The following is an 18,223-nucleotide window of genomic DNA, read 5'->3' as shown; positions in this document are numbered from 1 at the left end:
AGGTTCGGTATTTCGGCAGTCATTGATCTTTCCCCCCAGGATAAAGGGTAAGCACTGTTCATCCAACATGATATTTGTAACAGTAGTGAACAAAACATAACAATTACGGTACAACAACCAGACAAACGAGGCGGAGGAAACAAAATGAAGCAGGCAAACACACCCATATCATAAGGCAGTGCGAACAAATCAAAAGGTGAAAAGGTCACTTAATACCTACAAAATGATTTCCTAAGACCTCACGTGAAGTCCCGTCCTGGTGGCTCCCCTGGTGGGGGGAGAGGTCAGGAGAGAGCCAGGAGAACAGAGGGTGGCAGGGCACCGGGCGAAGTCCGACACCGCTGTCCACAGCAAGGGTTGCGAGGTGAAGAGGAACGCGCAGCGGAGAGGAGGGGACCGGGAGGTGAGGTCAGGCGTCAAGCCGTTTGCATTTACAGCTGAGGGGAGCCCCGGGAGTGGAGAGTGAACTGGAGCTGCCCTGTCAGATTAGACTTCCTCTAGCCAATGTAAACCTTGGTGTAATTGGACCACCATTTAAGAACTACAAAATAATGGAATTGGGCAAGACGTTGAGTAAGGTCCGTGCGGATGAAACGTGTACCTTGGAATGTGATATGAAAACTGAAAGGCAATTGGAGAGTGGACTGCTGGCTACACAATACTAAGTTTTCAGAAGTGTTTTGAGAAAATGAATAAAATGATAACCAATCATGCTGTTATTGAAGGACACTGAATCTCTTTCTCAGACACACACACACACAGAGATGGTTTGGTGGTTAGTCACAAGGGAAATTCATGGATGATTTGAACTCAAATTAAAGTCTTCTTTGAGTAGTTTGATCTACAGGAAATGGGAGAGAATACAAGAGAGAGGATTTTAAGCATTTCAATTATTTTTCAAATGTGTAAATACAGGTACACACTGTTCTGACAGTGAAACTCTGAAACCCTCCCATTCAAATTTGGAATAAGCGCTGTGGAAGGTAGCTTTTTAGACTATTAAAAGGAATATTAGACAGTAACAAGTACAGATGTACTCACATCCTGTCTATTTTCAAAAAGTAATCTGATTACATGATGTATATTTAATACTCTTAAACACTGGCTGCCCATAGTTTGTGAATGAGCAGTGAGAGTTGTGTGAATGGTGCCCTGTCAGCAGGCTTGCCCACCTGTGTGGTATTCCTGGAGTGGACACATCGGGGGCCAGGCATTTAGAGCTCAGTGGTAAGGGGCCCAGTGCTCTGGATGTTCTTCATGATGTTATGAACCACGTCCGAGGTGGTGCCCTGCCCTCCGATGTCTGGGGTGTGCAACTGCAACGATCAAGAGAGGCAAACAATAAATTCTCCAAAAATCTTACGCCATGTTCCATACTTGTAAACACACAGACACTAGGAACATAAACAGTACATGGGCTATCTGGGGCTTCTGTCAAATATTAGAGTGCTCGCTTCACACAAAGAGATAAAGTTCAATTACTAATGGTGTTTCCATTTCTAGATTTGGCTGGAAAATTATTAACACTTGAAAATGTCAAAATATTTAAACAACCGCAACCCTTTCAGGCAGGCTCTTATGATTATGAATGATGCTCCTTACCCTGGTCTCGTTCATGGTCTGAAGGACAGCGCCGCGGATCATGCTCGCATACTCATGAAGCCTGGAGAAATCAAGAGAAGGTTTCCCAGGTATCACTTAGAAACCAAACACACACTCAAAACTCACAGAGCCATGCGGTCAGAATCTACAGCTTGGATTCAAACTGCAAGCCGAGCCGAGAAATCTGACATTTCAGAAATAGTGCTTTGTATCGTCAGTAAAATAAATACTCTCAGCTTGGAAATCTGGACACAAACATGGAGCTTACTTGAGGTGATCCAGCATGAGGCAGCTGGCCAGCAGCATGGCGGTGGGGTTGGCGATGTTCCTGTCAGCAATGCTCTTGCCTGTGTTCCTAGTGGCCTTGTGGACAAGAGAGAGAAGCCATCAATCTGACAGCGTGCCTGGCCCGCCAAGAGAACACCAAGAGAACACCAAGCTGGTAAAAACAACTATAGGGGCCCTCGTATTGGGGTGGGGGGTAGATTTCATGGCCAAGATTTTCTGCCTGCTGTTTCTCACTATTATCATTATGCAGTTGAGCTTTCCTACAGTGCCCATGTTGTGCACTGACAATAACGGTGTACTCACGGTCTCAAAGACAGCATAGTTGTTGCCGTAGTTGGCCCCAGGCACCAGCCCAGGGCCACCCACTAGTCCCGCACACACGTTGCTGACCACATTTCCATACAGGTTGGGCATCACCATGACATCAAACTGTTGAGGCTTGGACACGAGCTGAAAAGGAAAACATCACCAAAACCTTTTATAACATTGCAGTCAATGGCATACGGGTATGGATAATGCCTACAGGAATTATTATTCCTTTAAGACAATTGGAGAGAAATATTACAATGAGTAGCTATGCCGACGGTCACTATTCACGACATCACGGTGAAAGGAAATGGACAGACAAATTAAGAGAATTAACAAATTAAACCGAATGTTCAGCCATTTCTTTATGAGTCAGCTCAGCTGGTAGTTTATAGAGGCACTCAAGTCAATTCAGCGGTCGTCCACTTCAGACTGTAGAGCTGTAGCCATTCAATCTAACTCATCAGATAGTCCTGAAACATTTTAAGTAAGCAACTGTAAAACCACATGGTTTTGTCCTCAGAGGAAATGATGTGTCTGTGGGTGTCAAAATAACAACACTTCCTCTACAACAGCTTTACACCTACATTTTCACTTTGCAGCTTTTACCACTGTAAGATTTTTTTGAGGCAGATTTTGGAGGCAGACAAAATCATGTTGATGCCAAACAGTCACATGAAGGCAAAAAAACTATTTCCAGTACACAACCAGTACCCAGTAGCAAGTTGTGACAGCGATGCTGTGGCATGTCTACGAGCCATTTTCTGGTTAACTACTTTTAGCCAATAGCACACTATTGCCTCAGTAAACAAGGAACCACATAAATATAACAAGAGTCATCAAGATGGATGCTGATGCAAAACCTGCATGGTGGTGTTATCCACAATCATGGCGTCAAAGGCGATGTCTGGATATCCAGCGGCCACTTCCTTACAACACTGCAGAAACAGGCCGTCCCCCAGCTTCCTGCAGACCACGGGGGAGAACAGTGACCTTCTAGCTCTACATCTTCTCACTAGGTCAATTATCAGATGTTCCCGTAAAAAGCAATTAAAAAATGATACATTAAAACATTATTCTAAGAGACATTCTTACAGGAAGCCTAGAGTGCAAGACCATATGGAGAGAATCAGGCCAGGTCTCAAGTACAAAATGTGAGTTAGCGAGTGACAGGAAAATATTAATGACAGCACAATCATAATCATATGAATAATACACTTGCTGAAGAATATGAGAGGAAACAGGAATAGGCTGATCATGGTGCAATTCATTCTTAATGCACAGTGCTAGAATGCACCTAGAGTGTGTGCATGCATGCATGTCTGTGTGTGAGTGGGTTTGGGGGGAGTAGAGTAGAGTAGTGACTCACATGATGTTGGCTTTGTGCACAGCTGTTACCCTGCGTCTGCCTTTCTCTCGGGCCATTTTGAAGGCGTACTCAGCGATGCGCAGGGAGTTGTGCCTGGTAATGATCTTCAGACTCTCCACCACACCGGACACACTCTGACAGGGAATGACAGAAAATATGAAGCGATGACAAGAGAGGCAGCGTGTGTGCGTGTGTGCGTGTGTGCGTGTGTGAGAGACAGACAGGGAGAGAGATCACATGGAGACTGACCTCATGCTCCAGACTGCTGTACTCTCCCTCCGTGTTCTCTCGGATGATGATGATGTCTATGTTCTTGTGGCGGGTCTGGACCCCTGGGAGGGACTGACAATGCATCACATTGGCAAAGAGGTCCAGAGTTGTGCTGAGAGAAATACAAGGGGAAGACTGAGGGTCATTGAGGTCAACAACACCAACAGATATCGGTCAAAATATCATTTTAAAACTAATTTCATATTCCTTATTCTATCGACTAAGAAGATGTACTTAACAGTAGATTCCAAATGCATATAATTGTCACAGATTTTCTGTACATGTATTATCCATACATAATATATCATACAACATAAACTAATTAAATAATCTTACCGGAGAAGGTTATTCCTAGATTTAACGGATGGTGGCATCGTGTGGTTGGTTTCGATATTTCCTACAAACAAGGTATATGCGTTGCATAATCAAATTCATGTCAACATAAAAAAAAATCACTTTATGGGAGTCAGATTGAAGCAGTCATTCCAAATAAGATGTGCATCAGCTTCATACCCTTAAGAGCCACTCCATTGCGACGGATGGCAGTGATGGCATTACTGATGTTTTCCTCCTCGTCCTGAGAGGAATTCACATTCACCACCTCAAAGTCCACAGGAACACAGCTGAACCTTCAAAATGATGAGAACATACCAGCTATAACCACACACGCTGACACAGCTACAGCACAACTTCACCACCTCAAGAGCTTCTTGAAAGCAGTCAAATTCCAGTGGGTCAGTTTGGCTCTAACTTTAGCTTCACCAGCTCAATTTACATACCTGAAGAGTTCCCTCACGTGGTTGAGCAGCTCGGGTCCGATTCCATCCCCAGGAATGAGGGTCACAGTGTGTCGACCGCCGTACTTTGCAGGGGGTGGCTGGTAGTGACCAGTTCAGAATTAAACTCAAGACAATATTTCCTCTAGTGTATTTGACTGTCTCACATGAATATGAACAAGTCATTGAAATGCTTATTGGAGTGTTGAGTTGCTTAATGTTGTTGAGTGCCTGGCTGGTACTTACAATGATTGGGCCCTTTTTTGAAGGCAGCAGACGGAAGGAAAGACACAGAACCAGTCAGTAGAAGAAAAGGCAGCACACCAGAACTCATGAGTAAAGATGAAAGATAAGGTAACAGCTCTAACACCTGCAGTAGCTACCCCAAGGATAAGGCCTTGTATTAGAGAGGGGAAAAAAGGACAGAAACTGATTCTGGAACAGGTTCAGCCTTGATCTGACAAAACCATTCTAGATCAGGGTTTGATCTGTTCCAGAATCCTCCGCTATGATGCAGCAGCCCATATTACCAGGGGGGCTAAGGTTTGAGAATGCCGGAGGGGGGCTAAGATTTGAGAATGCCGGAGTAGCCCATGTTAACAGGGGGCAGGGGGCAGGGGGCAGGGGCACATGGGGAGAGAAGGACTAGTAGGTAATAGGCATTAGGTAAAGTGGAATGTCAACCATATTGGGTCAAATTCGTCTCTAGTCTAACTACTCCCAAATTCTTCCTCCACCTCAGGAACTGCAGCAGATTCTGCCAGTCTTTTTTAATATAGCGACAGGCCCCATCCAGAGCCAGCGATCTGGAGAGCAGAAGACATCCTGATCGTGTTGATTAGAAAAAAACAACGAGAAGAACCTCACCGTGTACGTCGACTTCCCTCGGTGACAGTTGATCACAGCACCGAACACCTGTAATAAACATGGTAATAAAACGAGAGAGCTTGTTGGCTAGAAGCTACCTGCTGCCGAATGGTAAACTAGCAAACACTAGACACCAGATAATGCAAGACTAACTGAGTGAGCTGACAATCGCCAACTCAACACGCTTGCTGAAGCTATTAGGACATATTCTGAAATATCTTTATGTCACTGCGGTAATTGGAATAACGTTACTTGGCCTGACCGAACGACAGACAACGTTAGCCAACGTTAGCTTACTGCTAACACCAACCACTCGGATTTGACTGACCTTGCATTGGCTGGATTAGTCGGGAAACGGGTTACTCCGTTTTCTATATGCTTTTGATAATCATTCACACGGCAAATGTATCACAGGTGAATCAGAGACTTACTCTTGCTGACTTTCCCAGTTGTCCTCCCCAAAGGCCCAATGGTTTCAAAGCTTGAGAGAGAGAAAGCACAGTGCTGGAGGCTGCCATCTTGGTCAGAGTGCGGAAGTTTGATTGACGCAACGGACGCAACAACCAGTCGAAAAGAGGAGCGTCGGCTCTTGGGCCTCTGGACCGGTCTATGCTCTGGACCAAGACAAAGATTCTTCATTACTTTAACCCTCTCTGACCAAGACACAACAGATCTAGCGACGTATGTCTCACTAGGGTGGACATGTGTTGGTGTGTAACCTAATTTTAGATAAGGCAGCTTTTAGTATATTATTTCATAGGATGAAGTTAGGTCATTTCCTTCATTCCAGCTGCCATAAGACTCTATAATGCACAAAAATGACTTTATTTATGTACAATTTTTAAGTAGGCTTTTAAAATATCAGGTCTACAACCTATTAGGTCTGGATGTAGCCTATGTGAGTCAGTGCGTTGTGTTACATCTGTTTGAAGCTGTGACACTATAATTTTCTGTTAAAGGATCTATCTATCTAATTTGGGACACTTTTTGAAAATAAATTAAAAAAAAATAAACCTAAAAATTGGGAAGAGTTGCACAAGAGTGACTAATGACCTTTAAAAGCATTGAACCATTCAGGTAAGTTGGTCCATTACACAAATTGTAAATAATTTATTAAATAGTATTCAAATGTATATGAATTTCTAATTAAACGTAAGTGTGAGTGACTAAGAAAAGGATGGGTAAGATAGGGAAAATAATAATAAATAGATATTCACATCCAGTTGTGATCGACAGTGTGTAGTAAGTATTACCTTTCTGATGATAAAACAAAAAAGTATGTCTACTATCTAGTCTAGTCAGAGTCCAAGGAAGGGGCGTGACGTGACGTCAGTGGAAACGTTGCTAAATGAAACCGGAAAAACTAGGAAGTCACGGAAAAAAAGCTGGAACCATTCCACCTCATTATGATTCTAGTTGAGTTTTTAAACCCTCCCTATTGACATCGCAGACGTATTGACGTCCGTCTGAGAGAAATGGGTAAAGTTTGTTCAAAAGGGAAAATGTAAGAGGGCGAGTGATCGATTGACAGGGGCGACTGAGCAACAGTTCTCCAGCTGTGCAAAGCACTAGCCAGCTCCATTGAATCCGCGCTTGCTTGTGTTCTGGAGAACAGTGGTGGGAGACATCTTTAGGTATCCAAATAATTCTTCTTTTCGGATAATTGTACATTTCTATGATATCACCTGTTTAGGAATGACTAGTTCAATACACCTGATTAGCGTGAACTGGCAGAAACAACCCTGTGAAGTGTTTCTTTGCTTTTTGTCGTCCACTAATGACGCTGACTTGCTAGCTCGGCTAACATTAACCCAAGTCTGCACTAAACATGTTCATGGGTGTTGTCGTTTCATCTCCATGGTATCCTCTTGCCAAGCTTGCTAGCTAACTTTGCTTAGCGTCGCTAAGATGTTGGTTTCAGTGTTTGTTCCCTGATGGGTCAGCTCAGATGTTTGAACAAATCGTGTTTAGTTCTTTTGTCGCCTTTACATATAAGTGGCATTTGCCCTATTTGTTCTGTACAGTAGGAGTAGTATAACTTCTTCTAAGAGTTATGTTACGTGTTGTACCGAAAGGTAACATCGCCCTAATTAACAAGCCAGCATTAAACCAGACGTAGCCTACTGGTAACTTGACGTTAGACTAAACCTACGTATTTACATTTTAACCCGTAAGCAGATATCGTACAAACTGCTGCTAAGAAGCTACGTATCATAACTTCATTCACAATATTATTGGGGCGCACAATGTTTTAAAACAATATGGTATTTTTTTTAATCATGCATTAGGAGGACGTTATCATCCTACAGCTGCTTGCATTGTATTTAAGCTTATTTACAGCATCTTCAACAACATTTCCTGTTCTCTGTGTAGTTTACATCTGTGATACCTTCTTTTCTGGTTATTTACCTTTTGGTATTAGCTACAACTGTAGCTTTTTAATGTTCCAGGATGTAGCCCTAGATATCCTTCAGTGAACATTCGGTGCGACTAGACCACGTGCACAAGCGGAGGTCAAGTTCAAGTTCAAGTTTATTGTCATGTACTCTTAAAAGGAGTTATTATCAGTATGTTTTGTGTGCTCAAGAGCCAGCTAAACTTTGAATAATACATTAAATAGTAGTAATAAGACACGCATTGTGTGTGTGTGTGTGTGTGTGTGTGTGTGTGTGTGTGTGTGTGTGTGTGTGCATGCGTGTGCGCCCGCTCTTTTTTGTCTGGATCTAGGGTGGACAGTGAGTCTTCAGTTTTTCCACAATGAGGCTGGCAGGTAGGTAACAGTCCTCCTAAGCCTGGTGATTTGGTTGTTAGTGACTCTTGAACAGCCTTACACATGTGTCATGTCTTTCAGGGCCTTTGCGTGTTGTTGTGGTTGTCTTTCTTGTGGGCATCACATGGCTCCTAACAAGTTCAGTGTTGGGTAGAGATGGTGGCTCTATTCTGCGACATTTTTTCAGTGGTAATGCATTTCCTGTTTTTGCTTACTTTGTATACGACCATCTTGTTTTTTGTTGATCAATGTATTGCATACATATAACATGTGTATATTATTTTTCATATGTATTTGTTTATTTATTATTCATAGGTGGTGGGGAAGAGCCCACTCCAGGTATGTTGATTTGAGGGTCTTTCTAGTTTCTACAGAGGTCTCAGACAACATGAAGTGATAGAATGGAGTTATTTCCTTCCTCTTTTGCCTTGCAGAGCCAAAACCACGCAAGTACAAGTGTGGCTTGTCTGCACCTTGCCCTGAGAAGCACATGGCTTTCCGTGTTGTCTCTGGGGCCGCCAATGTCATTGGTCCAAAAATCTGCTTGGAGGACAAAATGTAAGTTCATCTGTGTTTTAATCTTTCCCCTTGTAACTTCTCCTGATCTTTCAGTTCCTTTAATTGTTTGCCTTTTCCCCCTCTGCTAACGTAACCATAATTAAGCTGCACCTCTGAAGGAGAAGCTCTACATACTCTACATACTCTACATACTCTACATACTCTACATACTGTATGTGTGGTTCTTTGCCATTTGATTGTGTTTAGGCTAGGGCTGCAAAGGGGCAGAAACTTTCCGGTAAATTTACGCAAACTTTACGGACATTTTCTGTGGGAAGTTAAAGGAACACTTCACAGTTTTTTCATATTAAACTACGTTATTCCCCTAGTTAAGACGAGTTGATACATACCTCTCACGTTTCAATGCGTGCACTCACTGGCTCTGGCGCGCGGCGCAACTTTGATAGCACTTAGCTAGCCCAATGCATTCATTAGGATCCAAACAGAGATGAAGTTAGAAGCGACCAAACACCTCCATGTTTTCCCTATTAAAATACAGTTACACGAGTAGTCACACGACCAAGTATGGTGAGACAAAATAAAACGTGATGCATTTCTAAGCAGGTAAGAGGGATAACTATATTGTGTGGCGCAGTAATATCCTCACTCCTGCACTTTCAGTTTCACTTTGGAGTGAGGATTTTACTGCGCAGAGTCTAAGTGCTCCCAATATTATTCCGCCACACAACCCAGAATGGTTCCGCGACCCATATGGATGTATTTCTTCACAAAAGAAATATGAAATAATAGGTAATAATAGACTAGACATGATAGAATAGAGACCAATTATATCCCTCTCTATCAACACCAGTGATTGTCATCGATCAGGATTAGGCTTTAAAACAGATGGTCAACATTTATGTTGTTTGATCTGTTTTTGGCTGCATACATGAAGGCCAATGTGAGCAATTGTCATGTTTAGAGGTAGGACTCAAGACATTGTTTCAAGGTTGGTTGGTCTGAAAATGTCTTTTCCATCATCAAGTTATTCAGTTAAACATAGCCTTAATTCAACAGCTGGTAGGCCTACTGTTAGGTCTATATCATTTCATTCTGTGAAAATGTCAAATGCAACATTTATAGTTGTGTGTACCCCATGCAGGGGTAGGGGGTGCTATACGTTTGGGAATGTGTATCTATACTGTATGTTATTACCCGCCAAATACAATAAAAAGTAAGTACCAAAGAAAGAAGTTAAATGTAGTGTTGCTTTCGTCAACGAAAATTATGACTAAATATCGTCGTCAACGAACTTTTTTCACGTGACTATAACGAGACGAGACGCAACTTAAATGCTGGCCATGTGACGATGACTATAATTAAATTTATAAGGCAATATCGTTGACGAATAAAAACGAGACTAAATGTGGTTTACAAAATAAAAACCATGCTAACATCTCTCTTCATTTTCGAAGACCAGAAGGACTTGAATGTTATAACATTATTTTGTGTCGTTAGTCGTGTTATTATTTTGCAGTATTTCTGTTTCCTGCGTCTCACTTCAGGGGCGCATCAGGTTGCATGGTCTGATTATCATACCAGAGGACCAGCGTTTCTCGCGTGGGCCTGTTGGTCATATCCGGTGCTTCTGTCACTCATCTGATTATATTTGATCATGTAGCAAAGGAGCGGTAGATGTATAGCCTATCGTTATCGCTAATATAAGCTAAGAAATATAGGCTACGTTCAGTCCGTTAGATTGGCAACTCTCTCAGTTCAACTTTGCACTAGGCTACTTATCTCACCTCCGCATGTAGATCTAATTCAGATGAAAATGTTAACAGGCAACTGCAGATTTGATTAGTGTGTAGCCTAAGCTTCTGTCCAGCTGATGCTGGCGCTGTCATATAGCCTACAATAATAACATTATTCCACCGATCAGCAACGAAGTTCTAATCATAGACACATTTTTAATGGAACCTTGGCTTAGTAGGCTATCTAATGTTGTGTGGGAATTGCAAGAAAACTATTGAAAACAATTCCTTACCAACCACACAAGTGCGCGTGTGTCGTTTATTTAAACGGTAGAAAAACTGAATCAAAGACGGTGCTGTTCATCAACAAAATCAGCATGGAGTTAAAACGTAATGTAAAGTCCCACGCATTTAAAGGGGCAGCGACCACTCAAGGCATAGGCCTGTAGCCTACCAAAACTGAGTGATGAACGTGAAATGCGTTTTATAGGCTACAAAACACTGCATTAAGATGACAATTGTGTGTAACCACGCTTAGGCTACCTAGTTAATGGTGAAATAGCATCCACATTTACATCATTCAATAACCTAAGGACAACTTGATCTTAAGTTAAATTGTTCTCAGAAAAGGAACAGCAGGTCTACAGAATATTCCAAATAGTCCTTTCATGGTGACAGGGGGAGACCAAACTCTGTGTAACATACCTGATTCCACTGTCAATGTTCAGTGCCTATGTAACCTGTAATATTTGTAATTTTTTAATCCATGAAAATTAACCAAAATGTATCATTTCCTATTAAAGGGGTAGTTCACAATTTTGGACATAGGACCTCATTTCCAGATTAGCCAGTGTGATATTTATCAGTGGAGACCGTTAATCTGCACATTTCATCCAGTCCTATAGTTTCAGAGTTCGCTGGTGCTATAGTGCCTGCCACTAAAAACAGTCTTACCCAGTCTATGGAGGAACAACCCCTTAAAATAGAATTGCATTAATAAAAAGATGCTAAAATCCAATTTTCATTGACTAAAACAAGACTAAAAGTCATTAGTTTTCGTCAACTAAAACAAGACGAAAATAAGACTAAAATGCTCATACTTTTAGTCGACTAAAACTTGACTAGACTAAAAGAGTATGAACGTGACTAAAACTGATAAAAACTAAAATGACAGCTTGACACAAAGACTAGACTAAAACTAAAACCAAAACAGGCCGCCAAAAACAACACTAGTTAAATGCATCCATACTTAAATTCTGTTTACTGCATGTTTATTATATATAATATTTATATAATAATTCAATATTCATTATGTGTCCAAACCCCCCTACAGGGATTTGGTTTGCAAATATGTCACCTTTTTCAGCCCCTCTGAGTTTGCTGGTAGAATTAGGAGCTCAGTGTAGCGCCCCCCAGTGGTTATTGCTCGTCAGCCTTAGCTCTGTCCTCTCCCTAGCAGGCTATGATATGTGATTGGTCTCACTACATGACTCACTGGTGGCACTCTCCCTTTGTTTTAGCCTCATGAGCAGTGTCAGGAACAATGTTGGACGAGGACTGAATATCGCTTTAGTAAATGGTAACTATTCCAGAGCATTTATTCACAAATGTCAATGCCACTGACCACACATGTTATTTCCACCAATGTGATGTGGTGAATGAAGCTTGTTTTGTCCAGATTTCTCCAGTTGAACCAGGGCAAATGTGTTATGTTGTTTTGCAGGCGTGACAGGAGAGCTCCTAGAAGTCAAGTCTTTCGATATGTGGGCTGGGGGTAAGATTATTGATACTTTATTAAGATATTTTCATTGTAGTCAGAGTTTGTGGGGTTAAAAAAAAAGACTCATCATGGTGTCTATTGAATGCAGAGAGAAAGCAAATGCGCAATGAAGTCCAACACAATGTTTTTCTTCAACCTAGACAGTATACAACAGTATTGTGTACACCCCTATGCAGTATTATTCAAATTGTTCAAAATTATTTCTAAGCTGACACTTAGAGTACTTAAGTACATGAAGCGAATATGGCTATGATCCCTGACACAAATGAAGAAACATTAAGAAAGCTTGTGATCACCGAAACACTTAGTCTAATCACATTAACATGGTTAGAAAAATGACCAGTGAATACCAAACTTTCTTGGAAAATGAACTTGATTCTAAGACTTCACAAATACCTGTGACCAAATCATTGCAGAATTGCAGCAAGAATCAAGAGATAGAACGAGGGCAGACTGCCGCACCACTATTAAGAGTTGCAGTGCCTGTCTCCCCCCAAGATGCCACCAGTGACAGTAGCTGGGCTTCCATCTAAATTATTTCCATATGCTAAGTACATTCATGCCAAGTTGGCTAAAGAAAATGCAAGTCTGTGAGTTTCCCTCTACTGTGTGAAAGAAATAACCTTTCTCCTAATCAAGGGGTTGTTGTGAACAACAGTCGGCTCAAATGGCAACAAATGCTATGTGGATAAACTTGTTTCCATCAGCCTTAGCAACATCATACCTGATATGAATTGGGAGATAATCCACCCGCCTCTAGAGAATCACATTTTTATTTGCATGAGAAGTTTTCAAAGGACCAAAGGATTTGCCTTTTTTTTTTTTGCGCAAGCGATATCTAATTCAAATGCTTGAACTGCTCATTAAACGGACTGAAACTTACAGTAGCTAGTGTGCTACTTGGTACTGTACCAGCACAAAATTACAAGATTTTGCAAAAGAACATGAAAATGGATATATTTTCATGGCTCAGATGACTTAACATGTTCTGCCTGGCCAGAACTACCACAGTGAATGCATAGTCACAACAGTGAAGCACAGAAGTGAGAGACCATGTGACCATATGGGGTTGCATGGGTCCAAAAGGTATGGGGAGCTGAAATGAATAGATGGCCTGGAATGCCTGTAGATATACTAAATACTGGTTAACAAGGTAACACCCAGTCTGCAGTTGCCTGGTAGAAGATGAATATTTCACCATTACAACAACTCAAAGCACACTCTTAAAGAAAAATGTGAAAACCAAGTAGGTTTCCTGACCAAGTATGTTACCTGACTGTCATCAAAAATGAAGGTGGACATACACATTTCCTGTGTTTATGTCCAAAACTCCTATTACAATTGAATTGGATTGAATTCCAGCTACTCTGTAGTGATCCGTCAATCAAATCATCAGCATTGTATGCCTTGAACTTAAATGCTTGACCATTAGGCAAGTATGTAATAATTCTAGAGATGTATTTACCGTAAGCTCTGTATCCTATCACACGTTGAATGTATTGAATTGTTGAGTGGCGATAAGCAGGTACAGTAGGTAACTCTCTTCTTTCTTCTCTCTCAGATGTCTCGGAATTGTTGAAGTTTCTCAGGCCCCTCCACGAGGGAACACTTGTGTTTGTGGCCTCCTTTGATGATCCATCCACAAAGTAAGTGCCAAATGTCAGTGTCAGCCTAGTCCATGTTTTGTCCAAATCAAACTAAAACCTCATGCACCTATAAATGGAGATGCAGTGGATATATGCCCAGACGTATGTGGACACCTGACCATCACATTGAAATGAGCTTATTGTGTATTTCACTCCATAGCTGTGGGCATTGATATGGCCTTGACCCCCTTCTCACACCTTATGATAGCCTCAACTCTTCAAGGAGGGCCTCCCACAAGAGTTGTGTATGTGGGAATATGTGCCCATTCGGCCAAAAGAGTGTCTGTGATGTCATGTAACTGATGTTGGGATGTGAGCCTGGCTTGCATTCTAATACAGTACATCCCAGAGTTGTTCAGTGGGGTTGAAGTCAGGGCTCCACACCAGACTCGCCAATTCATGGCTTAATGGAAATGGCTTTGTGCACTAGCCTGGCTCCGCCTGACTACGTACAGTACTTCCGCCCAATTTAATTTCTCTTCATACTCCGTCTGGTAAAGCTTGATTCAGCTTTGTTTACTCTGGCAAGTGCATCTCCACCCAATCAGCGTTCCCATGAGTGATTACATTTAAGTTTCTTTTTTTAAGTATATTTTTTGGGCGTTTTATGCCTTTATTGATAGTAACAGTGGAGAGTGACAGGAAGTGAATGGGAGAGCGAGTGGGGCTGGGATCCGGAAAAGATCACGGGGCGGGAATCGAACCTGGGTCACCGGCGTGCAGTGCAGGTGCCCCAGCCAGCCGCGCCATGGCTGGGGGCGAGATCGATTACATTTAAGTTTCAAGCCTATCGTTATCGTTGTGTCCCCCGTGGTTATCATACGTCATTACCGAACGTTAGTGATTGAACTCTAATGAATTCAACCTTCAGACAAGCGTCCACAAACCAGGAAATAAACGTTTACCAATGGATCTAGGCGAAGAAGAGAGTCTTGTCTCCAGGCTATTTGTGCACAGTCCTGAGGCGCAATCCTAGTGGAGCAGGAAGTGGCCTTCCCCAAACTATTGCTACGGAGTTGGAAGCGTACAATTTTTATGAATTATGCTCAAGGATTAATATCACTCTTCACAAGAACTACGTAAAGGGTCAAGCCCAAATGCGGACCATTACTCCTACTCCACCATACTTTACAGTAGGCATGGTGCTCTCCAGTAGTTAGCACTGTCCTAGCATCTGCTAAACCCAGATTCATGATTTATCACTCCAGAGGACATGCCTCTCCTGATCCAGAGTCCAGTGTCGGCATGCTTTGTTCTGCTTCAGCTGTCTTTTGCCATTGCACATAGTAATGTTAGATTTTAGTGCAGCTCTTTGGTCATGGAAACCCATTGAAGCTGTTTTTTTTTTATACATGTTATGAACTTTGTTTATCTAGCTAGATGTGTCTGAAACACTTGAACTCTGCTTAATACTAAGGACTAGTTTATATCTTGCTTATACAGACCTTTGACAACTAAAAGCCAGTATAAGGGAAAATATTTCAGTATGCTTGCACATCCTAATATTCATATGCTAACAAGTCCAAGTAGATGAAAAGGAATGGTCATGGTTTCTGCTGTATTTTCATTATGTCTTCATTCCCTCATGTCATTGGATGTTTTTGTGAATCAGGTTAAATGATGAGGCACGCCATCTCTTTGAGGAGCTGGGCAGCACTGCGGCGAAGGAGATGGCTTTCAGAGACAGCTGGGTATTTGTCGGGGCTAAAGGCATAGAAAATAAAAGCCCTTTTGAGCAGGTGAGCCAAAACCCTATCTGAACCCTATTCTGCCCCGTGTGTGATGTGAATTCACATTTAGCAGTCTAAGTATCTTGAGTGCAAGTATTGACCTGGGTTGCCATTTTTTCCATTACCACCAATTTACGAGTGGACCCATGCGGAGCTGAACTGAGCTGAGCTAGGCTCAACATGGACACTGTGAGCAGGTCCAAACCGTGCGAGATAAACAGGCATTTCCTTTGTCCCGTTTCATTTATGCATTTACGTGTTTCAGCGCATGAAAAACAGCAAGAGCAGTAATAAATACGAGGGCTGGCCTGAGTCCTTGGAGATGGACGGCTGCATTCCCCTGCGAGCCCCTCTGGAGAACTAAGCGCCCCGTCACTGCCAAGAGCGGACTGGGACATGCTGGACCACAAGGACATGTGGGAGACATTGCTGTATACGCTGTGCTGCAAAGTAAGCCAGACTTCAGGAAAAAGACCAGGTGCACAGAGGGCACCACTGTTTCCCATTGTAAAGCTGCCGTGGCCTCTAGCTACCTTTTAGGCTGACGATGAATAGCTGAACATGAGGCTTAAGAGCAAAGTGTCTCTTTTTTTGAGAATAGATTTATTACAGATGTCAGAGATGCTAGCATAACGTTGCTTCTGGAACTGCCGTTGTCACTACAAAAGGGGATTTCTCTGTTGGACCAGCTGGAGAGGGTGTCATGGAAATGGTGGTGATGGCACAAGAGGAGGAAATGGATTTTTAAAATAACTATAACCATGCAATAATATGAGTAATTATTATTTTTTCTATGCTATTGATTTTCAAAGGTAATTCCTTGTGATGACTGCCTATAGAGAGAAGTTAAAGTAATATATTACCAAACAATCTTTACAAATCCTCAATGGATTATGTATGAAAAACTATTGCAATCAGTTCCTCCAATTACATTCTGATTGGATGAAGTGTCTGATTCCCTTGTCCTTATTTCTGAATAATGTGTGTTAGGCCTTTGTTTATTTATGTGTGATGTGTCTGCTTCCTAATGTGTCACTGAGCGTGTCTGCAACTATTGCTACATATTAGCCTCCAGGCAAGTCTGGACTCTGGTTTGGTCACTCCAGGTTTGCCTTGAGATTTCATTCCCAACAATTATTTTGAATTTGATTGCCATAGCAATATGATTAAGTGTGGTATTTGGTGTCTTGTTTACTCTTTTGTTGAAATCTTTGTCATTGACTTTTGTATTTTGTGGAGCTTAGTTTATCAGGCAAGATTGAAACATAGACTAATGCTGCTTATATTTAACATATTTGGTTTAACATGTCAGCATTCCAGACGAATGTGTGATTCTGTGTCTGTATGTTTTTACACTGCTTTGACAATAAAAGCTGGTAATGTTGAGCAGTTTAGCATGCCTGGCTGTCAACCTCAAGTGTAGATTGTAAAATAGGCAAAAGTTATAGTGTTCATTTTTGGAGAAGTGTTTTAATGAACTATTAGCTGTTTGTTGGCCTATGTTAAGATCTGGTCAGTGCTACAATTTGCAGAAGCTCAGAAGAGCGGTCTGTTCGTTCAACTGTAACTGGGTTAAACAAAAATAACTTGAAGTATCAAGAAGAGTGTAGAAGCCACCTGCCAGTGGGGGGGTTAGTGTAAACAAGCACCATGGACAGCGGCGGTACCATTCCATACCCGCTAGGCGGCGACAAGTAATTATATAAATAATACATTTAGGCTGTGGTAGCTGTTAAGTGAAGCATAAACGCTTTGCTAGTATGCCTGTCCACATTCCACGTTTTCCAACAGTTAAGTTTAACATTGGCGTACGAAGCGGATCAAAATTAAATGGAGGCAAAGTAAAACCAGCCCACAAAATGGGCAGACAGACATTCTGCACCTTATGGCTGGGAGTCCTAATTGTGAAATCAGCAACAATACTGTTCAGAACGAAGAGTAGTTTGAAGTGTCGAAGACCAGTCAAGCATTTGGATAAAAGATATAAATGCCATACTTCTCAAATGTAACAGTAATAATAAAAGAAAAAACACCAACTTAAATTCCAGTGTCAACGTGAATGCATCCTGCCTGGCAAATAAAAATAGGCTCGGGTGCGCGACTTGCTGTGGTCGGGAGCGGCGGTAGCGCGCACCAGACTGAGCCCGCAAACGACGATCTATTGCAGAGAGAGAAACGAAGAGGACAGCAAGTGCACCCAGCAACATCATTGATTCCCCGTATGCAGACGTTCACTGTTTTTGTAAATTATGTACAAATATTGCCTGGTAAATTATTGCGTTTGCGGTATATTACAGTGAATCGTCTTCGTGGGGGAATACGACTAAAACGTAATTTTATCATACGCATGGGGCATATCGACTTTATCAAATCAGACTGTGATTCGACGTTGACTGGGGATTTGCGGGCGAGGATTTAACGACGCGGCCAAATCAAGAGAGCTGCCCATCGAACGGTAAAGGAGTAGCCCACCTGACAACGATAGAGTACACGAGAAAGACGTTGTCCTCTACCAAAAACTATAGAAATTGTACATATTAAATGTAGAGAATGCGATCCATTAAACA

The 18,223-nt window shown here is 42.0% G+C and overlaps 2 protein-coding genes across 4 annotated transcripts in view; one reads left to right on the top strand and one right to left on the bottom strand.

The window, feature by feature from the left end:
* Window positions 1-6,062, bottom strand: part of idh3g (isocitrate dehydrogenase (NAD(+)) 3 non-catalytic subunit gamma) — a 6,251-nt gene extending 189 nt beyond the window's left edge. Inside the window, exons 1-14 of one of the 2 annotated variants that reach the window (XM_062541251.1) lie at window positions 5,910-6,062; window positions 5,479-5,526; window positions 4,858-4,869; window positions 4,615-4,712; window positions 4,349-4,464; window positions 4,172-4,232; window positions 3,815-3,947; window positions 3,566-3,699; window positions 3,060-3,162; window positions 2,194-2,340; window positions 1,871-1,965; window positions 1,603-1,663; window positions 1,173-1,316; window positions 1-841 (exon numbers count right to left, since the gene is read on the bottom strand). The exon at window positions 1-841 is cut by the window's left edge and continues 189 nt beyond it. In XM_062541251.1, coding sequence (XP_062397235.1) covers window positions 1,215-1,316; window positions 1,603-1,663; window positions 1,871-1,965; window positions 2,194-2,340; window positions 3,060-3,162; window positions 3,566-3,699; window positions 3,815-3,947; window positions 4,172-4,232; window positions 4,349-4,464; window positions 4,615-4,712; window positions 4,858-4,869; window positions 5,479-5,526; window positions 5,910-5,996 — 1,197 coding nt within the window. In that variant the 5' untranslated portion in view covers window positions 5,997-6,062 and the 3' untranslated portion in view covers window positions 1-841; window positions 1,173-1,214. The remainder of the gene's footprint in view (window positions 842-1,172; window positions 1,317-1,602; window positions 1,664-1,870; window positions 1,966-2,193; window positions 2,341-3,059; window positions 3,163-3,565; window positions 3,700-3,814; window positions 3,948-4,171; window positions 4,233-4,348; window positions 4,465-4,614; window positions 4,713-4,857; window positions 4,870-5,478; window positions 5,527-5,909) is intronic. The other variant, XM_062541252.1, reaches the window with a different exon arrangement.
* A 765-nt stretch (window positions 6,063-6,827) lies between these two features.
* Window positions 6,828-17,042, top strand: fam3a (FAM3 metabolism regulating signaling molecule A). Of its 2 annotated transcripts, none has more exons than XM_062541254.1 (10): window positions 6,828-7,112; window positions 8,206-8,248; window positions 8,330-8,434; window positions 8,564-8,587; window positions 8,683-8,806; window positions 12,021-12,079; window positions 12,224-12,274; window positions 13,842-13,926; window positions 15,539-15,665; window positions 15,922-17,042. In XM_062541254.1, the coding sequence occupies exons 2-10, from the start codon at window positions 8,236-8,238 to the stop codon at window positions 16,018-16,020; spliced, it is 687 nt and encodes a 228-aa protein (XP_062397238.1). In that variant the 5' UTR covers window positions 6,828-7,112; window positions 8,206-8,235; the 3' UTR covers window positions 16,021-17,042. The 2 variants fall into 2 exon arrangements, with proteins under 2 accessions (XP_062397238.1, XP_062397237.1); XM_062541253.1 differs by having other exon boundaries at window positions 8,330-8,437.
* Window positions 17,043-18,223: the final 1,181 nt, after the last annotated feature.

This window comes from Sardina pilchardus, chromosome 7 (genome assembly GCF_963854185.1).
Source record: "Sardina pilchardus chromosome 7, fSarPil1.1, whole genome shotgun sequence".
Classification (NCBI taxonomy): Eukaryota; Metazoa; Chordata; class Actinopteri; order Clupeiformes; family Clupeidae; genus Sardina; species Sardina pilchardus.
This window is presented reverse-complemented; position numbering and strand designations above follow the sequence as displayed.

Bases quoted from the DNA above. Each gene is read 5' to 3' on its own strand.
- fam3a (XM_062541253.1), top strand. The intron at 8,438-8,563 runs GTAATGCATTTC...TATTATTCATAG, and splicing joins TCTGCGACATTTTTTCAGTG to GTGGTGGGGAAGAGCCCACT. The intron at 8,807-12,020 runs GTAAGTTCATCT...CCTTTGTTTTAG, and splicing joins ATCTGCTTGGAGGACAAAAT to CCTCATGAGCAGTGTCAGGA.